This window comes from Scophthalmus maximus, chromosome 7, assembly GCF_022379125.1.
Source record: "Scophthalmus maximus strain ysfricsl-2021 chromosome 7, ASM2237912v1, whole genome shotgun sequence".
Classification (NCBI taxonomy): Eukaryota; Metazoa; Chordata; class Actinopteri; order Pleuronectiformes; family Scophthalmidae; genus Scophthalmus; species Scophthalmus maximus.
Window position 1 is genome coordinate 1,420,466 of NC_061521.1, and position 25,690 is coordinate 1,446,155.

The window sequence follows — 25,690 nt, forward strand, 5'->3', positions numbered from 1 at the left end:
AGCTGGAGTTTGGAGATTTCGCAACCAAGGTGTGATAAGGTGTAGGACCATGGGAGTATGAGTTTTCTATGTCTTTTCCTTTGTCTTTGGAACAAATAACCACACGGTCAAATCTTCTCTTTTGTGAGGCCCAACATCCCCCCTACAGGATTGCGGTTGACGTGTGATCCTTAGAGCACAAATCTGCATGTACAGTCCATTGTTGACATAGTTCATTTGTAATTTAATTTGGTTCGTAACATGTGGCCATTTGTCAACCCTTTCTATCTTGGCTAAGCAAGGACAGTTTACAAGTTACAATACAAAATCATAACATGCTATAGTACAGGATACATAAACTGTGTCAGTGGGTTAGAATGAACAAAATGGTTAGATATGTAAATTTGTTAGGGTGAGAGAGTGGTACTTATATGGTTTGGAGTCTCCAAGAGTGTAATTAATGTCCTATGCTTGTGTAGACTGTGGTGTCAAACAAGTTTGAGCTTTTCTCAAGTAATAAGATGGCTATTGTTGTGCATTGACATTGGTGATATTACCATTTGTCAACGCAATATAGTTGATCAGTTATGACTATAAAAGTTCCTCGGGGGACCACCTTTCAAAGTAAGGGAAATGATAGTCAATCAACTGTTTCAGTCTCACTTACAATATACTAAATATCAATTTGGAATCCTGATTGATAATGAAATAAATAATTACAACCAGAATCACTAGCCTTGGTAGTTAGCAGAGGTTGAAGGATTTGGAGTTTACCGGTCAGAGGTTGGCAATACTTACACTTATGCAATATTAAATAGACCAGAGTGCATATTTAATAACATTTATTTAAAAGATAAGTTGAAACAACAATACCTAATCTATCAAACGAAATATATACAAGTCTGAGTGTGTGTGTGTGTGTGTGTGTGTGTGTGTGTGTGTGTGTGTCTGTGTGAGGACACAGACTTGATGGCCGTAAAGGTCAAAGGTCTAAGGAGTACTACAAAAAAAATGGCGGTGAACAAAGAAAAACTACAAAATGGCAGCATCAGAGGTGTCGGCTCAGCAAATGCGATGCTTCTTTGATAAGGCCATTTGTTGCAGGACAAAGTGTTTCAGGTTAGTGTTGAGTGTTAGTCACGGGATACAAACATCAAAATAACCTATGAATAGATATAACAACAACATTAAGTGAACACTTTGACTCAAATCAATACAGTACACGTACAAGGTTAAACATTCCTATGCTTAGCCGTGTTGCGTTATGCTATGCTGTATGCCCAAGTTACGTTACCAAGTCCATTGAAAAGAAAAAGAATAGTCATTTTGGGATGCTGTTTGTGTGTCCAGAAAGATGCAACAGTCGTGCTGTGTGGTTTCAGTGTCCTTTTGTGACCTTCACAGAGTTAGATGCTCAACACTGACTCTGCTTGGTGGTTCCTGAGCTTGATCAGTTGACCAGACTTTGTGTCAGCCACTGATGTGCAAACAGACTTTCCAGCCTTTGTTGATTCTTTGGCAGGCTCTCGCGTCACTGCCTGTGGAAGTTGCAGCAGTCTGCTTCGGCAGGCCTGCATGGAGGTCAGGGTCCTCAAAGAGCATTGGTTTCTCCCAGAGGAGAAGAGTGGAAAGACACTTTACCCCGCAAGGAGGCATGAGGAAAGAGAGAAGGAGATATTGTCTCCTTGAAGTTAGAGGCACGAAGAGAGTGAAAGATGGGTGCTTGTTTGGCTGTAAGGATGTATTTCCCTAAAAGTAGACGTTTCAAAAGTTTGTAATAATTTCGAAGATGCTCGTGACGGGATTGTTTAATTTGGGAGGCTGCAACCATTGATGCGATTTCATCCCCAGTATTAGAGAATTCTTTAAATAGTGCTTGACAAAGCTCTGTGTAGTCATTTCTGACACTGGGAGGTAAAGTCTGTATAAAGTTGTGGACAGCTCTGGAGCTGGCTTTCCACACAAGTTTAACCTTTTTCCTTTCAGTTGAATTAGGGCAAGTCAATCAGAGTGTTCTCTAGTTCCCAAAAGTAATTTTCAATATTTTGATTAGAGTGTCTGGATCAAAATGTTCAATGTCATTTGCCAGAAACTCAAGCACTTCAAGAAGGGGCACAGTGCGGTTGAATTTAATGAATGCCAGACTGAGAGAGGATTACTTTGGTTATGCACATCCCTGGTCCTCACTGTTGTATAGCCAGTGGCTCAACAGCTGTCATTACTCTCATGGAAGCGCAGAGAGACTATCCTAAAAATGTGCTGGTCCCTGCTTTGGAGGGATGAGCACAGGTCAAGGTGTCATGTGTCATTGGCTGCAGAGAACATTGGGTACAATACATTCTAGGAGATAGTTCTACAAACAAGATGGCGTTAAACAAAGAAATTTACAGCAATATGGCAGATTCAAAGGTGTCACCCACATGCTGTGCTTCTCTGATAAGGCCTTTTGGTGTAGGACAAAGGTGCCAGGTCAAAAAAAACTATGAGCAAATATAACAACACCAAGTGAACACATTAAATCAAATCAATACAGTACACTACCAAAGGTAAACATTCCTCTGCTTAAATGTATTGTGTTATGCTAGGCAATGGCCAGGTTACTTTACCAAGTCCATGGAAAAATAAGAAGGGTCAACCTGTGTGGTTCCAGTGTCCTTTATCTCCTTACGCAGTATGCTCGAAGCCAACTCTGCTTGGTGGCTCTGCTAAAAGTATGTGTTCTGCGCCAAACCTCGATAATATGAAGCTCTCGTGACTGACTGAGTCTCTGCTCACATCAAGGCAAGTGGATGGATTAGGACAGATGAGAATTGGGCAGAGCATGATAATTAAATGCTGGGTTATCTATATTTTCCAAATAAAAATTCTTACACCCTTAAAATCAAAAGGGCTTTGCGACCCCCCATTGAGCTTCGGCATGCCCCTAGTGGGGGTTGGGACCCCAGGTTGGAAACCACTGCTCTAACCCAGAACGGATGATCTAAATGTATATGTGCAGATTTAAAAATTACAAAAGTATTTATTTGTGGATTTTTTTTCACGACTAACATAACATGAGATTTGTTTGTGAATAGTCTACTATCTTAACTACATAGAAGAATGTCACATGTATTTATCAACTCAGAGAACAATCTTTGACCTACTCCAGAGTAGTAATTTATTATTTATTTAAGAGTAATGATAAAGATGCCATTGGATCAACACTGGATTTCATGATAGACAACTGGTCCTGACAACCAAATGTACTGAAATCACACACACACATGCATTAACATACACACACACACACACACACACACACTTACATAATCTGTGCTTGGTGCCTCTTGGTTCTTTTCAGTCTCTTCATCATCACTCTCTTCCCTGCTCTCATCTGGTCACAACAGAAAAAGTTGAAAGTTAAAATGTAAGTGTCCTGTATGTGTACCTGTTACGTTAACTTGGGAGTTTCAGTAAAGTTGGAATTGTATAACTGTCAAAAAATTGAAGGGAAGTGACCGGGGTGGCTCAGTGGACAGAGCAGGCACACTAATACTTCGAGGTTTATACCTCATAGCAGGGGTCCAGGGTTTGAATCCGACCTGTGACAATTTCCTGCATGTTTTCCCCCCTTTCTCATCTAGCTGTCCTGTCAAATTAAAGGCGGAAAAAGCCCAAAAAACTAATCTTAAAAAAAATTTTTTGAAGGGAATGTGTTTGAAATATCTAAACATTCATGTTTTTATATATTCAACGTCATACCCACAATGTTAACAGGAAAATAATCAATTAATAAAATCTGACTTGAAACAAACAGAAAAGAACTAACACAAAACATGAAAAAGGTTCAAACTGGGCTGACTGTCATGGAACATTGGTTCATTCTGTGTCAATGGGCTCTAATCTGGTGAGGCAGGGAACAAGGGTACAATACCTCCATATACACTTCAAGGGACAATTCAAGGATTTTTAAGTGGGGTTGTATGAGTTACTCATGCATGGTTAATATGTTACCTTAGGGAGATGGTGATCAGCGATGTCATTTAACGGAGTTTGGAGGAGAAATGGAAGTAGCACTGTTGCAGAGGGGACCACTGAAAGACGTCTTTTTGATCGCATTTTTAGACGTTACCTAAAAGCTTACTTCAACCATGTATTGCTGCGCCAACTCATGGCGGTGCAGTATCACTCCTCGAATCAGCTGTTCGACTCAAGGCTATCGCGGCGAGTTGGCGCAGTAATACATGGCCGAAGCACGCTTGAAAAAAAATTGCAAACTCAAATGGCTGTCTGGCGGAAAACTGAAGCAGTGTCAAATACATCCTCCAGCGTACAATTGAACTAATTTTTTTTTCTTAGGTAAGCATTTAAAATGTGGCAAAAAATAAGTTTTTCAGTAGTCCCCTCTACAACAGTGCACTGAGACTTCTCGCTACCTCCATTTCCCCTCCAAACTCCGTTAAATGACATCGCTGATCACCATCTCCATAAGGTAACATTAACTATGCATAAGTAACTCATACAACCCCACTTAAAAATCACTGAACTATCCCTTTAACATTACATTGGGTAATGAATATACTAGCAAGAGGCCAGGAAACAAAATATACTTCCTCAGAATGCACTATTTCTGGATAGTTTTTATTTACAATACAAAGGCAAACCTTCAAAGGTTCTTCTGCTCACTCTTGACATGAAGTGAATATTAATATACTATACTTGTATACTAATATGCTGTACCTGTTGCCACATCAGGGACAGCATGTGCTCTTCAAGGAAGCGGGAAGGTGTATGCAGACAGATCTGATGTCAGTGGTAGAGGAGTTTTTGGAAGACACTTCCTCATCAGCTGCACAGAGGGATCTATCAGAGACTCCAGACCTTTACACAACAAATCTGTCTACAAACGAACAAACATAAAAGAACATGGAAGTGACATGTTAGTAGACTCATCTCTAGCTCTGTGTTCTACAAATAGAAAAAGATGTGCTAATAAAACTGTACTCTCCAAAACTAGTTTTGCCGTAAGTGTTAGGGGTGTGAAGTTACACTTTCTTAAAAGAACATGAAGACACCTGACCTTTACTGAGCCACAAACATTATCAATGTGGATTAATTATTTAAGATTGCCCAACGCATCGGTGCGGTCTCAGTGCGAAACCTACTCTCGACCCATTTGATGTGAAAAACTACAGACCTGTCTCTCTTCTACTATTTCTTTCTAAAACACTTGAATATGCTATCTTCACTCAACTTTTTGCATATCTCCACCAGAACAACCTTCTTTACCCCCACCAGTCTGGATTCAAGGCAGGGCACTCAACAGAGGCTGCTGTAACAGAGTAACTTCACACAGCTCAAGCAGCCTCCATCTCCTCTGTTGTCATCCTGCTAGACCTCTCAGCAGCTTTTGACACAGTGAACCACCAGATTCTCCTCTCAACCCTCTAAGAACTAGGAGTCACAAGGCTCTGCACTCTCCCTGGTGGCGTCCTACCTCAAGGCCCGCACTTACGGGGTTACTTGGAAAGCATCCGTGTCTGAGCCCTGCAACTTCACTACTGGGGTCCCTCAGGGCTCTGTTCTGGGCCCCATCCTCTTCTCTCTGTACAACAGGTCATTAGGCTCCGTCATTCACTCACACAGATTTTCTTACCATAGCTACGCAGATGAAACCCAACTCATGTGGTCCTTTCCCCTATCTGAAGCCCAGGTATCAGCACGTATCTCTGCATGTCTGGCTGACATTTCTCAGTGGATGTCGATGACCACCTGAAGCTCAATCTGGACAAGACCGAAATGCTTTTCCTCCCAGGGAAGGCTTCTTCCACCAATGACCTCTCCATCACCATTGAGAACTGTGGTGACCCCTGCTCAAACTGCAAGGAACCTGGGTGTGACACTGGATGACCAGCTGTCCTTCGCTGCTAACATCTCAGTGACGACCCGCTGCTGCAGATTCATCCTGCACAACATTAAGAGGATACGTCGGTTTCTCACGAGAAAGTGACACAGGTATTGGTACAGGCTCTTGTCATCTCATGCCTGGACTACTGCAACTCCCTCCTAGCTGGTCTGCCGGCATGTGCCATTCGACCTCTGCAGTAATCCAGAATGCAGCGGCCTGTTTGGTCTTCATCCTACCAAAATTCTCCAACACTACACCATTCCTCCGCACCCTGCACTGGCTTCCATTGGTGGCTTGTATCCGATTCAAGGCCTACCATGCTGCGAATCCTACATCCAGAAAAATGGTCAAACTTTACACCCCAGCCCATTCACTCCGCTCTGCTACTGCCAAATGGCTTTCTAGGCCCTCACTGCGAGGGGTGGGCAGCCACTGCTCATCTAAATCCCGTCTGTTTTCTCTCCACATCAATGGTGGAACAAGCTCCCCATTGACATCAGGACAGCAGAGTCCCTTCAATGCTCCCGTCGCCGACTGAAAACTCACCTGTTCAGACCGCACCTTACTCCACAAATTTATTTATTTATTTATTTATTTTAAAGCGCACTTGAAGGTGTTTTATGCCTATTTGACAAATGTTTATGTACTCTTTTGATTTCTGCACTTTTGGGTAATATATATATGGTTGAATGCACTTATTGTAAGTTGCTTTTGACAAAAGTGTCTGCTAAATGAATGTAATGTAATGTACTGTATGTATATACAGTATATACTTTTTTGTATATTTTTTTTATGTTAGCGGGGACAACTTTGTTATGGTCAGACAACTGGAATAAACCAAGACAGTATCTAAAAATGCATGTAGTCACTGGGTCCGGTCCTGGGTCCGGTCCTGGGTTTAAGGAAGGAGTAGAGAGACAACAAAAAGTATACATTCTTTTTTTGCCAGGGTGCTAATAACTGCAGTACATAAAGTGGAGTTCTTTGTACAAAAAATAGAAAGGTAAGACGAAAACTATGATAGATATTGCATTTTGACATCAGTCTATCAAAATAAAAAGAAAGAGAATTTTTTTTATAAAATGGATGATTTGACTTTACCTGTGTGGTGTGATACAGCAGTCTGAGGCCTCCCTGGGATATAACAGCCTGTCTGCCTGCAGTACTATGGGTGACCTTATGGAGGCAGCGCAGCAGTGTGTGGCGGATTTCTATGGCAGCATGTTGAGTATCTTTGCTGTACCAGTCCTCATAAAGTCGCAGTAGGCCAGAAATGTAACCCTTTGATACCACTGAACAAACATTAGTCTCTGTGAGGGAAAGACAGACAAAGAGAGAAGGAAATCAGTATGTTAACCTATTTGAACCCTCTGCATTTGACATCTTCTGTCTCATTGGACAGAGAAAATCCACACATAATCCAACAATCTACTATGTATGTAAACATCTCAACTCAGCTCAAGCTTTATTTATAAAGCACGTTTAAGTGCTGTACAGGTCAATGAAAAATACAATACAATAAGAAAAATAGTACACATAAAAGACAATAAAAGTACAATAAAAGGGTGTCTTGGTCAGTCTCAATAATAGCCAGGGAAAAAAAGGTGAGTTTTCAATAAGGATAAAAAAACCTCTAGGGTCTCGGCAGATCTGGTGTGTGAGGGCAGGCTATTCCAGAGCCTAGGGGCCGCCGTCGCAAAGACTCAGTCACCTCTGGTTTTTAATCTTGTCCAAGGGACATCCAGCAGCAGTTGATCAGCCAACCTCAGTGATCTGGCTGGAGTATGACGATTTAAAAGTTCAACTAGATACAGAGATGCTAGCCCATTTAAAGCTTTAAAAGCAAACAACAAAAGTTTAAAATCAATCCTGAAGTGGACAGGGAGCCAGTGTAGTGAGGCCAAAACTGGTGTAAAGTGGTCGCGCTTTTTCTTACCAGTAAGGAGCAAGGACTAAGACGAGCAGCTGCATTCTGTACAAGCTGCAGGCGTCGAAGTGACAACTGGTCGATACCAAAATATAGGGAGTTACAGTAATCCAGCCGTGTGGTAATAAAAGCATGGATCATTCTCTCAAGGTCTTGGGGAGAAAGGTAAGCCTTTATCTTGGCTAGGAGTCATAGCTGGAAGGAGCTGGTTTTAACGACTAACCTGTTTGTCAAGCACTATCCAAAAATACTCCACGGTTTTAACAGAATATTAAGAGATTAGAGATTAGATTAAGACATTTTTTGTCCATCCAAATTTTGACAGCTTTTAAGCAGTCCAGCAATGGCTGCATTGTATCCTTACTCTTCGACTTTAGAGGGAGATAGATCTGTACATCATCTGCAAAACAGTGGAAAGAAATATTGTTTTGCAAGATTGATCCAAAGGGTAGCAAGTACAATACATATTTCTTTTAAATATGAACATTTAAAAAAACAACAACTGATACATAAACCTTTCAAAAGAAAAGAACGTCTCATCTCTCGCTTTCTCGATCTCTCGGTGCAGGACGAGGAAAGTGAAACTGAAAGTCTTTGTTCTGCACTGAACTGCGACAACATGAAGCTCTCATGACTGACTGATTCTCTCTGCTCATGTGAAGTGGAGTGGGTGGATTAGGACAGATGAGAATTGGGCATAGCATGATAATGTTGAGCTTTGGCAACATTATTGAGCTTTGGCTCAACATTTGGGGGTCGGGCCCACCTGGTTGGGAACCACTGATCTAGGAGATCCATTTATAAGTTTTGTGTCCTAGTCCAGGGAAACAGATATAGCCTAACTATAGCCCTTCAACACCTGTATGTATGTAGCCTACTGATTTTTAAACAAAAGGTAAGCAAAAATTAATTGTTGAAATAAATTGTGCTGTTTAGTGTATCTCTTTTTTATAACATGATTGAGTTGCTCATCATAGCATACTTACATAAAGAAAATCTATTATAGCTACAAGTTATGTTAGACTTATACCAGAGAACATCTAAGACAGTTTTGCAACTATGGTCTGTGTTGGCTACTATAATTCAATAATTGTTGCGTATTTAATCTGTCAAATGAAAAAACAAGGCAATATTGTATTTTTGGGGGGGTTGTAGAATTTGAATAGGAAAATGACTGCATGTTTATTTATGTATTGAAATGGTAATACACAGGAAAATAGGAACCAAAAAAAATACTATTTCTGTTTTTCTATTATTTGGTTAGTACCCAATGGGCGCATGCGCAGTCTGATGCAGTGTGCACTTAACCTCGCGGCAGCAGCACGCAGACTCAAAGACAAAGCTTGTTATGGATATTTTAAATAAGGTCAAGTTTAATTAACTTAAATAAAATGTTTGAAAAGTCAATTAGATATAGGCTATTAGGCATTACTTTAGTGATGACAGATGGACTCCTTTTAGAAGTGAATTGTACGTAACGTTTCAATCATGTTTCATCCTCACTGCTAGGACTTTTCTCTTACAGTTTCACATCAGGTCTTCAGTGACGCACAGTCTGTACTTGAGTTTGCTGGTCTGCAGTGTATATTTTGCAATCTGCAAGTAGAGGCTTCTGCCGGACATCTTTACAAAAAACATCTTGGGGATGCTGTCTATTTTGTTCATGGGGATACAGGTGGGCTTTTTTTAAATGGTTGACAAGGAAACATTGTATGATGCTGTTTTTTATGACATGTATTGCAAATCTCAACTTAATATTAGTACTTATTTTATATTATGCTGTTCTCCTGAAAAAGAGCTGGTGGCATGTTATTGTTCAGGACACAAAACAAATTAATAGATGACACAATCATTGTCCATTGTGCAACTACAGAGTATTTTCCAGAACTGTGACCTTCAGGGGAAACAACTTCAACAAGGTAATGGTAAACGTATGTAACCCTTAAAAGTAACTAATGTGATATCAACTAAGGGTCATCAAAGGTTGGTTTCCATAGACAATTTTTGTTGGTTCTCATTTCTTGAATGTTGTTAGGGACATATTGCTTAATTGGTGTTGAATATTAGTTAATTCCCTTAGTAATTAATTTGGGTCCAATTCAATGGTAATTTGACATTATGCATTATGTATCCAAAATAGATAATGATTTCTTTTATTGGAAATTAATTTCCAATAAATTTAAACTAAATTCATTTCAATATGTATTTTGTCATTGATCCACTGTATGTCCTTAAACTAAACTTAAAACCCAAATGATTGTCCTATAAATGTCACAAAAAAATATTGTGGCCTATTATCTTCTTGTCATAACTATGTTTTGTGCATGTTCTGCTAATAGCCTGGTTAGTAACATCGATCACACACATACAACTTAAACCATGCCACATCTAGCCCACATACTACCATTACTATCTAACAGCAGTATATATTTATTCTTACTGTGTTCACTCACAACAACTCAGTAACGTTCAGTCTTTGTAAATTATTTTACTTCTATTGCTCCAATTTATTAAAATTAACATCCCCTTACTAAAACTACTACCATTCGTACTACTTCTAATATTCATTAAGTTATATAAACGTATGTTCCCAGTCCTGCAATTAGTCCTGCCCATCTCCTTTCACTGTGGTTATCCTTTTGTATTTTAGCAAAAAGCTACAAAAAGGGAAGAGAAAGCACCTTAAAGCCTAAGTGTAAAAGTTTCACAGAAGGGGATACCTTTCCCACGTCCGCATTGGAGCTCATTGCTTTCCCCCCTTCCAATCTGAGGCACCATATCTGTAATGCTCAAAACCTGGAAACTGCACCCATGATGTGCATGGCATTGCCCATGTAGAGAAAGGGGACAATCATGTTGCTGTGTCCATCACATGATGGCCATATAGTGGATCTATCAGGAGTCTTCAGATTCTCTCAGTAACTGTGATACCCACCCTGACGACATCGAAGATATGGCAACTGAGATACTTGAGACGGAAACACTGTGTAGGTCATACATAGACATCGACGGAAAAGTGTATAAGATACGGTAAGTGTATTTGGCCAAATCTAAGAGACAATCACACTGACAGAACATTCCACTTGAATTGCGCGCGACTGAGAAACTACCACCGACATGCTTCATCCCAAGTGAGCTCAATTGTCCATATTGCCCAGTATCAACATCGCCAGGACTTAACGACACCTATACATTTGTCATTTTAGTTTTAACAAATTAGAAAAATTTGTATTAGACCACTACCTTATGACCAATACAAAAACAGACAATTTCACACGATTAAATTACCTCACAGTTCCAAAAGTTTTTGTGCTATTTCTTCAATTAATATTGAATGTTTTTCACAAACAGATCTGTAAAGACCTTTTAATTCACTGATACAAATAATTTGATAGCATGTAAGATCAAAGCAAAAACATTTGTAGTTTATTGGTGGTCAATTTATTAGAGCCCGAGCACTGAACGTGCCACCGGATGGCGCCATTCACCCGAAACTCATGCTAGTCGTGTATGGATTTGCATCATAGTTTTACGAATTATACCTAGATACGGTACGTCGCCCAGACAAGATGGCAGCGCCATTCATTTCTACGAAAGTTGCTCACCCAGCGCATGTGCTGAAAAAGTTTTCTGACTTTCACGTTACTTCCTGGACGTGGGCCGACTGATTCTGCGCACTAGCGTCTCTCCTGCCATGTAAGTAAGTTGATATAAAATCGCTAAAATCGTTGATTTCATGGTTAATCTCCACACACTCTCTCTACAGGCAAGTAGAGAGAGAGAGAGAGAGAGAGAGAGAGAGAGAGAGAGAGAGAGAGAGAGAGTGTGTGTGTGAGTGTGTGTGTGTGTGTGTGAGATATCTACAACGTGCTTGATAAAGTTATTATTGGGTCTTCATAAATACGTACTTTACCTGTTTATCTTGAACACTATATGTATGAAATGTCTTCAGTGTATTGTTAATGCTGATATGTGTCATTGTTCTCCACAGCTGTCTGCTGCAGTCAAAGCTGAGCTCATCATGTATCATAAGATCTTACTCCATGGTTGATCTCCAAGAGCAAGACTTCTCTTCAGTGCAACACCGTCTCCTCCCACAGTCACATGACCTGTCAGAACTTTATTTATTTATGTTGCAGCATATCAGATGCAATGTATTGATTCAAACCAATGACACACTGATATTTTGTCTTTCCTTATTTGAGTAGTCTTTTAGGAGCCTCACCACTTTGATCCACCTCAGCTTTTTCATTTTACTTATATTTATAAATATCTTTATTATCACTAACGTCACTTTCAAAGACCAAACTTTATTTAATATTATAAAATGATATATATATATATATATATATATATATATATAAAAGGTTAAGAACCACATGTAGTTTGTGACCGCGCGTACCCAGCTTGCACCTCGGCCGCATTGGATATTTGGCTGCAGCACCACGGACTGGCCAGCATGACTTCTTTGCTTAAAGGCTGAGCGAAGTCCCCGGGGCTTGATTTGCATACACATCAAAAATTGCTCTTGCTACTCAGTGACTGAGGCTTGGCGCCACTTGTGACCCAGGGACTCCATAGCGCCCACTTATGTCATTTTGTGTTGTACCAGGCATATAGTATCTGCTATGAATTGAAGGTACATGGCCCGATCTGTACGAAACGTCGCAGACATGCTAATAGCCTTGTCCTCAACACATGTACATGTCAATATTGGCCAAAGGTCATTCTGTCATTCTATTGTCTTATAGAGAAATTGCTAAGGACAAAATGATTACATGTTTACATAACATATTCCAAGGCTTGTGACCAGTATTGGCGAAGAAGATATAGATCTTCTGAGGTTAGTTTACATCAGCTAATTGATCAATAAGACACATTAACACCTTATAATCTCTGACATGTTTTTGCATTTGTTTACATTTTTGCACAGAAATGTCTTCAGAAAGAAGGGAAGGCTGCAGGACGGGTTGGAGAGATACCCTATCCAGTGGCTTTAGAAAGACCGCCAATTGTGGTATTTTTGTCTGCTCAGTGAGTAAATCCATATCACCATGTGTCAAGATGTGTCTTCCAGATTTTAACTTCCCTCCCATCCTAAATAGAGCTTCCCTCTCACCAAGGATGAGTTAAAGGAAAACCAAAGACAAGAGGCTAGGCTGCAGAGAGCAGAAGAAAATGAGGAAGACGCCAAATGCTACTGCATTGCATGGACTGCAAGAGCCTGCATTTTTTTCAGCGTTATCGAGACAAGGGAGTATGTTAAAAGTTTACAATTCCATTGAAGATGAAACACATACGAGATTCTAAGTTTTATTATATTAAACAACTTGCATTACATGGATTTACAAAATGTCAGTTAACATCTGTTGAACTTTTTCTGCACAAAGACAAAGAATTACCGGTGACTTCAATGTCAACACTGCAAGAAATGGATTCATTTCAAATGCTGCAGTCGTTGGGAGTGGAAAAATAGACTTTGATTGTGGCTGCAATAAAGTTGACCAATCAAATGTGTAAGGGCTATATAATGATCTCACCTACCTTGAAACAATTTTTGTTTTGTATAAGTCTACCAATAAGTCTTGTTTGCCTATTAATAAGACTTTTTTTTAGTTTACTTTCCTTTTGGAAATTTAAGATGACACCGACATAGTTATACAAAAATCACATTATTAAGTAACATCTTACACACAGTAGTCATACTGTTAAGGTTTAAAGGAACTGAACCCAAATGCAGAGTGCGATAAAAAAAAAAAGAATACTTTTAATGGATGGACAAGAAATCAGATTTACAATGTCCAAAGTAAAACAAAAACAAAATCCAACTAAGGGTGTCCACAGCGTAGAAACATATGTAACAGCAGGCATCACGGAACAAAATGGAACGGGTATCAAACAAGGGTCATAAACACACGTTGGAACGACTTTACTGGAAACAGGTAGAAACTGGGCGGGTAACAAACAGGAAACAGGTCAGGGCAAAAAATCACAGACGAACTGGCAAAGACAAAGGGAAGCACAGAGACTAAATAGACACAAGGAGGGCGGGGCTAATTGAACAGGTGAGACACATTAGGAACAGGTGCAGACAACCACAGGGGCAGGAGAAAGAAAAGTAAAGTGAACAGACAAGAGACAGGGAAACAGGAAGTGCAGACACAAGGAACATTACTTCAAAATAAAACAGGAACCAACAACAAGGGCTCAAGAAACTAATATAACAGATACTCAAGGAAAATTACTCAAAAATACTCAAGGGAATAATAAAATAAAATAAACAGAGTCCACAATGACTAAAGAGTTCATGATCTCCAGGTCCACTATGACATCTATAAGAAAAGACTACGCATCTACAACTTGGAACTGAGAAATGCGAGGCAATCCTTCTCTAACATCGTTGCCAAAAATAATAACAATGCACGTGCCTTGTTCACTACTGTCGACAGGCTAACAAACCCTCCTGTGTCAGTAGACCCTGAACTTCTTTCAACCAGAGCCTGCAATGAATTTGCCTCCTTCACTAACAAAAAAGCAATCAGTGCCTCCACATCAGGTGCAGGACGTGTTGTCCGTGTGTCCACTTAAAATCTATTTAATTACCATGACACAATTTTATCAGATCAACCATAAAATCTTGGATGACATAAAACAACATCTAAAATCTTCCTCCAGTTGCCTGGATATTCTGCCAAAAGGCTTTTTCAAATAGGCCTATATCAAACATCCCATTTCTGAACAAAATCATTGAAAAAGCTGTTTTTAAGCAGCTGAACCACTTCATCACAATGAACAACTGTTTTGATGTCTTCCAGTCTGGGTTTAGACCACATCATAGCACTGAGACGGCTCTTGTTAAAGTCTTCAATGACATCCACTTAAACACAGACAAAGGCAAAATTTCAGTCTTGTTTCACTGGATCAGTGCTGCATTCGACAGTCGATACTACTTTGTGTCTATAGGTAATAACACATCTGAGCAGGCAACTATTTCATGCGGAGTTCCCCAAGACTCCTTTCTGGGGCCTCTTCTGTTCAACATCTACCTGCTCCCACTAGCTCAGATCATGGAAAACAACAAAATATGTTACCATAATTTTGCAGACTACACACAAGTTTATATAAAAAAAATCACCTGGGGACTATGGTCGAATACAAGCACCGAGTAAACGCATTGAGGAAATCAATGACTGAATGCACTAACATTTTCTTCAAATAAACAAGGAACAGAAATAATTTTTCGGAGCCAAGGAAGAACGATATAAAGTTAGCAACCAGCTTCAAACGATAATGATAAAAACCACAAACCAAGCTAGAAACTCTGGGTTAGTCATGGACTCAGACCTGAACTTCAACAGCCACATTAAAATGATTACGAAGTCAGCTTACTATCACCTAAAGAATACATCGAGGATTAAAGGACTTATGTCTCAGCAGGATTTGGAAAAAGGTGTCCATGCATTCATCTTCAGCAGACTACTGTAACAGTGTCCTAACAGGTCTCCCTAAAAAGTCAATCAGACACCTGCATTTAATTCAGAACGCTGCAGCTCGTGTCCTCACTAAGACAAAAAGGGTACATCATATTTCTCCAGTCCTCAGATCTTTACACTGGCTTCCTGATTGTCAAATAATTGACTTCAAAATACTACGGTTTGTTTACAAAGCACTGAATAGTTGAGGGCAAACATAAATTTCTGGTCTTCTGCTTTGCTATGAACCATCCAGACCTCTCAGATCATCTGGGACAGGTCTGCTCTCTGTCCCCAGAGTCAGAACAAAACATGGAGAGGCAGCGTTCAGTTTCTACGCTGCACAGATCTGGAACAAACTCCCAGAAAACTTCAGGTCTGCTGCAACTCTGTTCTTTGAAATCAAGACTTTTCAGTTTGCCGCTGCCTTTCAGGGAATACTAACTATGCATTTCTTGTACTGCACTGTAACTTTTTCTGTTTTAATTTTCTCTTTTAATTATTATTATTATTTAATTTGATGTGTTTCTTCCCAATGATTTTAATGTTTTATGAAAAGCACTTTGAATTGCCTTGTTGAAATGTGCCATACAAATAAACTTGCCTTGCAATGACACATACTGTATTTACCAGCAATTTGCAGCAACCATTTATTTGCACACATACTGCATAAAATCCAGATGATGAAATAATTAGAATGTATCAGGAAAGGTCACGAAGTCATAGGCTTATACAAGCGACCTTCCCTCAACTTAAGAAAAACAAATGATAACAAAAAAAAAAACTAAGCTGACAAAATCATAGGGAAATACAACAAAAAGTGATGACAAATAACAAGAAGCACACAAATGTACAAAAAGACTAACCAAGGAGTACACGGCAATCCAATACAAACAAAACAAACGAACAAAAATAACACATGAAAAACCATATGGGGAAAAAAAATGATATACATACACATCAAGAAATAATTAGACATCATGAATTAAATGTGCTTAAAATTTCCTTTAAAAATGTTCTAAAGATGACGAGGTCTTAATAATGTGTACTTTGGCGTTCCATATCTGTACAGTGCTATATCTGAGGGAGATGGCAAGCTTTTGTCATCTCTGTTGGAGACTGTCCAACAGAGTATCTAAAATCAGGGGTTTAATCCAGGGCTGCAGAAGATGTATGCCACTAACAACACATTGTTGGATGACATGAAGGTACGGAAGAAATATACCTATGTTACCTCACAACAATGTTTTAATGGGTCCAAGATTAAGGCTTTTATTACACTATCAGATAATGATTAATTAGATGCAGTTTGTACATTCCATGTCAAGGAAATTCTTTGTCAAAAACTTAAAGTACAACAATGACAATAAAAGTTTCTCAAGAAGGTCTGTATTTTAGAGATTATGTGTAATCACTAACCTTTGTAAAATGTGTTGGACTGCACAGATGAATTACAGGCTCAGGGAACATCCTGTCTGTACCAGCAAAGGAAGCCAAGCAGATGTACCCGGAAAAATGATTCTGCCTAAGGTACAACTCATAGTATTTGACTAAGATTTATGAGAAATATGCATAGATTGATAAAACCATCCAACCCACAACAAGAAATGTTATCATCTTGTTTGAAATACACTGAATTTGTTTTATATAACATATACCTGTGCTTTAGTCTAATACACTGAATGTGTTCCATTCAGCTTTTTTATATATATATTTTTTGGCCATTTTTAAGCCTTTATTAATAGGTTCAGAGTGAAAGGGGGGAGAGAGTGGGAGAAGACGCGCGGCAAAGGGCCGGGGTCAGAGTCAGACCCACGGCCGCTTGCAGGAGGATTCAAGCCTCCCGACTGAGCTAACCAACGCCCACAAATGACATTTTTAATATAGAGTTGGTGATATTGTTAAAAAATGGATTCATTCAACTTTACTACATGTCAATATAAAGGTTAGAGTTCTTTATGTTCTCCGGGAATTAAAACGGTCACTGAATATTAGCATTCATGTGTTTTTGAAGGGATAGTTCAGTGATTTTGCGTACAATTGAACAGATATTTGTTTTAGGTAAGCATTTAAAAATGTGCGAAAAAGACATTTTCAGTGGCCCCCTCCGCGACAGTTGGACTGTGACTTTTGCTTCTTCCATTTCTCCTCCAAACTCTGTTAAATGACATCGCTGATCACCATCTCCATAAGGTAACATTAACTATGCATAAGTAACTCACACAACCCCACTTCAAAATCACTGAACTATCCCTTTAAGGTAACAATTCAGTGGCTGAGGAAAAAACGTTGGGTCTATGGCGACACGAGGCAGAAGTTCTCCTTTTTGACACGTGACGATGCACAAAGGAAGAATTTTAAGTAATTATCATTGTGAGATCGAAGACATGACATAGACAGAGAGCTACTAAGTGGCAGCAATTTAAACTTCCCTCTGCATTTCTTATGTTGCTCGTCTGCCCATTGCCTGCCTGCGTCTGTTTTTTTATGTAGTACGGATGGTTGTATGGCTATAAATCTGCATATCAGCCATAACTAGCAAATACGTTTTTATTCTTCTTTGTTCATGCCTGTTGAAGGATAGAAGTGATCAGGCGACATTTTGAGGGTGTTGAATTCACTCAAAGAGGCAGTGTCGGGTCAAAATGACGGATTGTATTAATCAATTAAGCCAAAACATTGTGAATTGCACTTTAGAGACATAAATGAGTCCTGTTTTCAAATGTGAAGAAAAGGAGAAGAATCAAAGTGCTTAAACTGATTGTGTGGACAACTGCTTTTGGAGCGGCGGGATGAGAGGAGCTGACTGAATCTCGCCCCAACTGCACCTGCTGATTCTTGATTATATTTTCCTACCATTAATGTGTTCAGCTGTGCCTGGTTTGCACCAGGGCCTGTGGTCATCAGTTGCAATAAAATTAAAATTAAAAAATACTAGTCACGTCCATTTGTGGTGGAAGTGGACATTTACATTTGTGCCTTGTATCAGGAAACTAGCACTGGATACAGCTGTTGATATTAGCCATTACATAGACAACATACCTCCTGTCATTCCCAAAAATGGTTACTTTGTTTGCCCAAGCTACTGAATGCGAATGAGATACCACACTATAAGAGAAATACATGATTGAATATGAAAACAATGCCAGACACACAAGCACTGCCAGCAGAGATGGTTTGAGTAGTGTTGTACTATGACAATGATGGTCATGATGATGATGATGATGATCTACATACAGTATGAAGGTAACCATCAGCTGGTGAATGAAGGTCATAAAAACTTACTTGTGCACAGTAGAGCTGCAAAGGTATTAATGGCTGCCCTGGAAAAGAAACAGAGGGAGCCATTTATATCTCAGACATTTTAATGACCGCAAATGTAAACATTCATGATACACTAGTGTTTGTGTCTGTGTTTTGACGATGATAGGGGCATTAAAAATATTTTAGTTATTCAAATATGTGTATTTGCAGTAGCTCCTGTGGAGTGCTCATGTAATGTTTGGCTTTGTTGGTGTCCATATATTTAGGCAAGCATCTCTGCCACCTTGGGTCACCCAACACACAGAGGACAGTCCCTCACCAGAACACTTTGACACTATTAATCAGAGTTGTGAGTGATTAGACAACTGAAGTCAGGAGTGCTAATCTGGGGTTGCTCTCCCGGGCATACGGCCACCCTCACACATTTATTACTAATACATAAAAAATACACTGCTGCCAACTTCCAGGTGTGGCGGCAATACGAGCAACAGCATAATCTGTGAGCTCCCACAAAGGTCTGATATTTTCCCCATTTTAGTGTAACCTACGCGCTGATCTACAAATTGTACGGGAAAAAAAACAACAAATTTAGTAAGGCTTAGACCTCAGTAAATCAAAACCGTACAAAAACAAGGAAATGGCGATAGGAGAAGCTAATGCACTTCACCGGCACAGGTGAAGCTAACAAGCACATGGACATGGACACCCTGCACGCCAGCATCAGTACTACTATCCATGGACAAAGAAAGAGTTACATCTCAATGGAAAGAGAGTTTATTTTGTCCATGATTACCCAGTGGATGGACTTGTTGTAGCCGAGGTGAAACGAAAGGAATGTGCTCCGCTGATGAAGGTGTCAAAAGACAAAATGACTTCCAGACGCCAGCACCCGCAAAACTCAGAGACACAACATGCATTAATCCAAAAAGAGGTGTTGGAGGACATGCTGAGGAAGGGGATTTTGCCGCCTGATGTAGCAACCAATGAGGGCTCAACACCTATTGGCAAACAGCAGGCTGGCACAGACGTGACCCCCCGCAGGGAGCACTCCTGGGAGACCCGTGGGCCCACTATACGTCAGAACCGAACCGCAGACATCGAACGAGCCCGAGAGAAGCTCCTGAGATTCCAACACTCAAGGAGAACTAAGCCTGAGGTGGACTTGTGAGTAGGTAATCAGAGACGATTAGAGAGAGGGGGAAAAAAAAGATCTGTTAGAGCTTAACTTCACAGACATGTGTATGTATAGGGAGTTTTATTAGGATGCGCGGCTCACAATGTTTTGTAGACAATTTTAATCTATTTTGGGAGCATAGAGACTCTCGCAACCTGCGCCTTTTGGCGTGTTATGCTGCGTTTCATTAGTGGTTCACACTTCCCCTCAGCCCCTGGTATTACATAACAGCATACGTCACACAGAAGCCACTTGGAGAGCAGAGGGAAAGTGGGCGGGGGAGGAGCGGGGATTGAAATGAAACGCACCTGCACTTGTTCACTTCCAGCCCAAACTATCATGGATCAACCGCCAGTTGTAGACTTACCACTATACTGCATCATACAAATAATCAGAAACACCTTTAGACTCATTTCAATGAGACAAAGGCGTTTTTCTACGGATGCGTCGGCACCACCGTCGGGCTGGACTGGGACAAAAATTCGGCCCTGTCAATTCGGTCCCTTACCAACCCAATTTCAGAATGGGGTGTTATTTGCTTTATGATTGCAAATATCAGGCTCACGTGAGATTATGGCACCAGTAGCATGTGGCGCACTTATAGGCTTTCATAATTAAATATACACACTGAATCAATTCATAAAACCTTCAAATAAACCACCATGGCACCATCTTAGCATAGAATGGAAATGCATATGCTTGCATATTTTTGTTAAACGTCACGCTCAAATACAGATTACTATTTGGGAACAACATGCACTCTATACTGAGATAATCTCTTATAGCCTGAAGAAAGTTTGTTAATATTATTCATTATTGATTCAATAAGCACAAGCAACCAAGCATGACTGCAGAAGTCCACACACAAAGCAGGTGCTCTTACAGGCAAATGCTAAAAATGTGCATTATAGTACATGTAAGTGTATTAGTATTCAGCTCCTTGTACATCCATTTTAAATATTATCTGTTTAATTTCAGCCATTTATTTCTGTGCTGACTGAGTTAGTGCAATAGGAGGATGACCCCAGTGTGTTTTTTTCCAGGTTTTAATACCACCACACAAGACCAAGCTGTAGACAGTTATCCTAGAGGACCCTCCAGCCTCAAATCAAAAGTGCATATAATAATCCATAATGTGCATTGTAGCAATGGCTTCAGGGACATAGCAGTGGTCCACTGCTGGGTTCTGAGAGGACTCCATTTAATGATGTGGGTCATCTAGGGGCCTTAGCCTCAGTCACCTATCATTTATTTGCACATTAGCTGACACTTGCTAGCTTGGAGGTGTTGGACTGTACTGTTGTTGAGTAAGTATCTATCCGTCACTTTTCTCTAGGGACTGTTCATTAAGTGATCAGTGTAAAATACAGAAAACCTGTATACATACTTGATAGTGTGCAGATGTTTGGTGGTATACTGAGGGATGAGGCAGAAGATGACATCTAGTCCATGGTTTTCTCCAATTAGGTTTGCTGTAGAAACTGTAACCAAAACACAAAACAAACTAATACAGTATTTCTACCACAAAGGGATGTCAAGGGTTACTGAGATTGATCTAATAGGATTAAATAAAGGTGCTTGATTAAATAAAGGTGCTTGCCATGGAAAAGTAGAGATCTGAGGAAAAAAACACTTTAGCATTAAAACACTGTAAGTGAAGGTGGACGTTTCTCTTTCAGATGAGTAAAGACTAGAACATTTACACAAGTACACAATAATATTGGATTGAACTGGCTTACATTTTTATGTTAACGTGGTATAGATTCTGTGTTATCACCGTTGTGCTGCACCCCCTCCCCTGCCCTGGGAATTTCCCCAAATATTTATTATGGTTGTGTATATTCACCGAGAGCTAATGAGGAGGAAACCTCGGAGTCTGTTCTCAAGGCGACCCAGAAGCTGCAATCAGTATTTCCTGATTTACCCATCCTCATGGTTGGTGACTTCACTGAAAAAACCCAGCAAAAGAGCTTCTACCAGTACATCACCTACCCAACCAGACACAATAAGATTCTGGATATGTGTTATGGTCCTGTCAAATGGATGGTTTAAAAACTATTGTTGGTAAAAAGCATAAACAAGTGACTCCTAATGGTTTTAATTCTGACAAACAATAAGCACAGGAGTTCAATAAGTTTTATCTTAGGTTTGACTCTTGATTTTATTAATGACATCATAAATCTGAAAGACAGACTGTTGTACTTGCCTCATTGCCTTTGATGTTTTCTGTGGTCAAAACTTGTAAATACTAAAAAGCTAGGAAAAGCCCAGGTCCTGACAATCTAAACTGTCTGCTCGCCTCTTGTGCAGAACAATTAGCCCCTTTTTCACCATATCTTCCAGCTGTCATTAACCAAGAGAGGGTGTGTGTCGCGTTTATGCAGGAACCAGGACCCAAATGCATATGGCAATTTAAAGTAATGATTTAATAAATATAAAACAAACTTACACTTTTCCAAAGTAGAACGAAGACCAAAATCCAACTAAGGGTGTCCACAGATGTAGAAAAAGGAATAAAGGAACAGAACAGAACAATTGCCACACAGGGAACAAACAGGAATCCTAAAACACTAACCGACTGGGGGGGAAATCACAGGAATCACAGACTGGGGGGAAAATAACAGACGAACCAACCAAGACAAAGGGAAGCACAGAGACTAAATAGACACAAGGTGGGCGGGGCAAATTGAACACAGGTGAGACACATTAGGAACAGGTGCAGGAGACACAGGAAAAACAAAGTCACGGGACAAGACATGGGAAAGGAAGTGAGCAACACAAGGAAAGGGACTTCAAAATAAAACAGGAAACTCAAGGAAAAATAAACGGCACACTGAGCACTTAAAGATGCACAAGAAACGGATAATAAATAAAAGTCCACTAGAACTAATGGTCCTGGGTGCAGAATCATGACAGTGCCGAGGAGTTGGAGGTAGTCAATAGTTATCCCAGTGGTCAAAAACTCCCATCCCGAGGTTCTTAAGTACAAGTGTGCAATTTTTTTACTTTTCTGGCGGCATCTGGTGGTAAAGTTCCAAACCGCAACCAACTGAGAATTAGACAGGGGACATTTTATGGCGGCGCACTGGAAATTCAACGTGAATGCACGTAAAATAGCACTGTATACATAGAAGCACTTTATGAAAGTGTGTTGGAATGGATGAATTTGACTTGCAGTATAAGGCCCTTTGAGTGGCATTAACAACTAAAAGCACTATATAAATGAAATCTATTTACCATTATTATTATTATTATTATTATAATAACAAAGTCATTGTATCTATTGGTGGCTATTGGGATTATTATTGTAATCAAAAGAATTAGTCTAAAAGAGCTTAAAGCAACTGTTATACAACTGTTCTCTCTCTCTCCCCCATTTCTCTCCTCTCACCAGTCGGTCACAGCAGATGTGTCTTTTTCTGTTAGAGATTTCTTCCTTTTAAAAGAGTTTTTTTTTTCTCAGCAGTCTCAATGATGCTCATTGTGGGAACTGTTGGGTTTCTCTGTGATATTGTGAGGTCTCGACCTCACTATGTAAAGTGCCTTGGGATAATGTATGTTGTGATTTGGCGCTATACAAATAAAATTGAATTGTATTGAACATGCAAAGCATGCACAGTGGTGCTGCACCATGATGTGCTGTACTAGCTGATTCATCACCAGCAATAGACAAATGTGCTTTCATAAAGATGGGGGCCAGATTGATACTACTGACAACTAGTGGATGAACAGTGCTCAGACCCATGTCTTTGAGAGATTACTGTACTGTACTCAGTTATGAGTTGCTAATTCATCAGATACAAGCCAGACTATTTGTTCAAAATAGTCTCGCTTGTATCTGATGAAGGCCAATAGCAAATAAATAATCAATACAAGAATGGCACTGAGTAGAATAAAGGGAAACGCTAAATATTTCTTTACCCATCTGTGTAGCTCATAATAGGACAACCAAAGAAAAAAGCAAGTTGTCAAATAATCTGCAACAAATTGTATAAACTCATAGCATCATTAATATTTATGATATTTTACATCAAATCATCAGATCCTTAGAAATTAAACATGTGGAAAAATGCCTGATTACTTAATGTAAAGAATTTACAACAAAAACTATGGATCTGCCCCTTTAACCAGTTCTGTACCAAAATTTAGTTCTTCTATGGCCCATCCCTCCGTCCAAGAATGTAGAAAATAAGTTAACTAGTTAGCAGCATAATCCTTCTGACAAACAAATAAACAATCAAACATTTATACAAACAGACACAGGGGAAAAAATATCGCCATGGGTGGAGATAACAAAAATGTCTGAAGCTGGGAGGGATAAGACTAAGCTAGTACGTGTCTGTGTGTTGATACCTGATGAAGAGAAGACTTGGATGACCCAGAGGCAGGCTGCAGTCATCTTGGCATGTTTGACATTGTGTTTGAGCAGATTCAGTGTCACTAGCACAGCTCCAGCCTCCTCTGCCTTGATACCAATATGACCGTCTGAAAAGACACATATTTTCATGAAAGTGAAGACAGAGAAAGGCCAAAATGAAGATTAAGGCATGCTTTATGCAATACATGTCCTCAAAACGAAACAACAAAGTAAGTTGTCTGTCAATGGCTTCCAAAACGACCAATATTTCTGCTTTTCCTTCTCGGTTACTTAATCATTGTTGTCATGACAGCCGCACAAATGTGATACACACCAATAAAATGTATATACAATAAACAATAACAAATACAGTGCAAAGTTGGCTGTTGTACAATATGAAAATGAAAATTAAGTGATTGCGCAGTTTGAGATTTGACATGTGACGTTGTGTGGTTTGATGGCTGACGGCACAAAGGAACACCCCCCAAACGCTTTGAGGCATGTGGCTGGATCAGTCTGTTGCTGAACATTCTCTGATTTGCCTCAGTTCAGTAAAGAGTGGATCAGAGGGGTTGTCCATGATTGCTTTTAGCTTTCCTTCCATGCTCTTCTATGTCACAACCTCCATACTTTCTAGTTCAATCCCCAACAATGAGCCGGCTGTCCTCACCATCCGAAGCAGTCTAGTAAGTGCCTATACAAATGACATGAGCCAAAACAAGTCTTTACATTAAACATCACCACTCTGCCACAGGTGATTGTCCAGTTGAACAGACTTTGTAGTAAGTGAAAGCTTAGAATTGCTGTGAGTGCAGGAGAGAGACTATTTAATGACATGTCTGATTTCCACATGCAAGCCAGCCTGCCCTTTAACCCTTTAACTACCGCGCTAAGAAAAAAACAATGGAAAAATGTTTTGCTTGCATTTCTTAGTCCATTGGGGCAATGATTACAATTTCTTTTAACAGACCCCGAAGTTTTTTAATTATAGGCCTCTAGTAGTGCAAAAGTAAAATAGTAATAGTAAAATAGTGCAAAGTCAAATAAAATGCTAACTTTTTGAAGAAAGAAACAGCAAAATGTTTTTGGGCATGAATTAGATCCTCTTTGTTTCTGGTAATATGCTACAAAGCATTCCTGGTTTGCTGTCAAACAGGAAAACATTGCATTTCTGGTTTATTTTCAAAGAATTATAATACTGCAAAAACAAGAAAACATTGCATGGTAGTGATGGGCACGAGTAGTAAATTCCAAGATCGCATCAAGATCCTCGAGGGTCAATTGAGTACTCGTTTTTTTTAATCTATTTTTAGAACGCAACGCATCTTTCTGCAGGAATAATGATGCACAGCAATACAGCCTACTGGTTATTCTCAACCAAAACAGTCACAGTTACCCTTTAAGGATTTATTTTTCACAAGTTCAAAACATTTTGACACTTTACTTGACTAAAGGTCGAAAAAACTTCTCAACACAACTCATCTTTGGTGGTGAAACTTTAGAAATATTTTGTGGTTATCAGATTAACTTCTGAATGTATGCTACAAAACATCGGGATAGACATCAGGATCGGATGAGGCGACGGACGGAGTAGGTGAGACCCCCGTCGATGAACCGCGGAGGCGGTGGA

General features: G+C 39.7%; 1 protein-coding gene across 1 annotated transcript in view; it reads right to left on the reverse strand.

The window, feature by feature from the left end:
- The window catches only part of LOC118315632 (cytosolic carboxypeptidase 4), a 75,118-nt gene that overhangs the window by 33,171 nt on the left and 16,257 nt on the right, over positions 1 to 25,690 (reverse strand). The window contains 6 exon segments of the mRNA XM_035643072.2: positions 3,285 to 3,352; positions 4,699 to 4,858; positions 6,968 to 7,176; positions 18,551 to 18,588; positions 21,091 to 21,184; positions 24,057 to 24,188. Of these exon segments, the coding sequence (XP_035498965.2) occupies positions 3,285 to 3,352; positions 4,699 to 4,858; positions 6,968 to 7,176; positions 18,551 to 18,588; positions 21,091 to 21,184; positions 24,057 to 24,188 (701 nt within the window).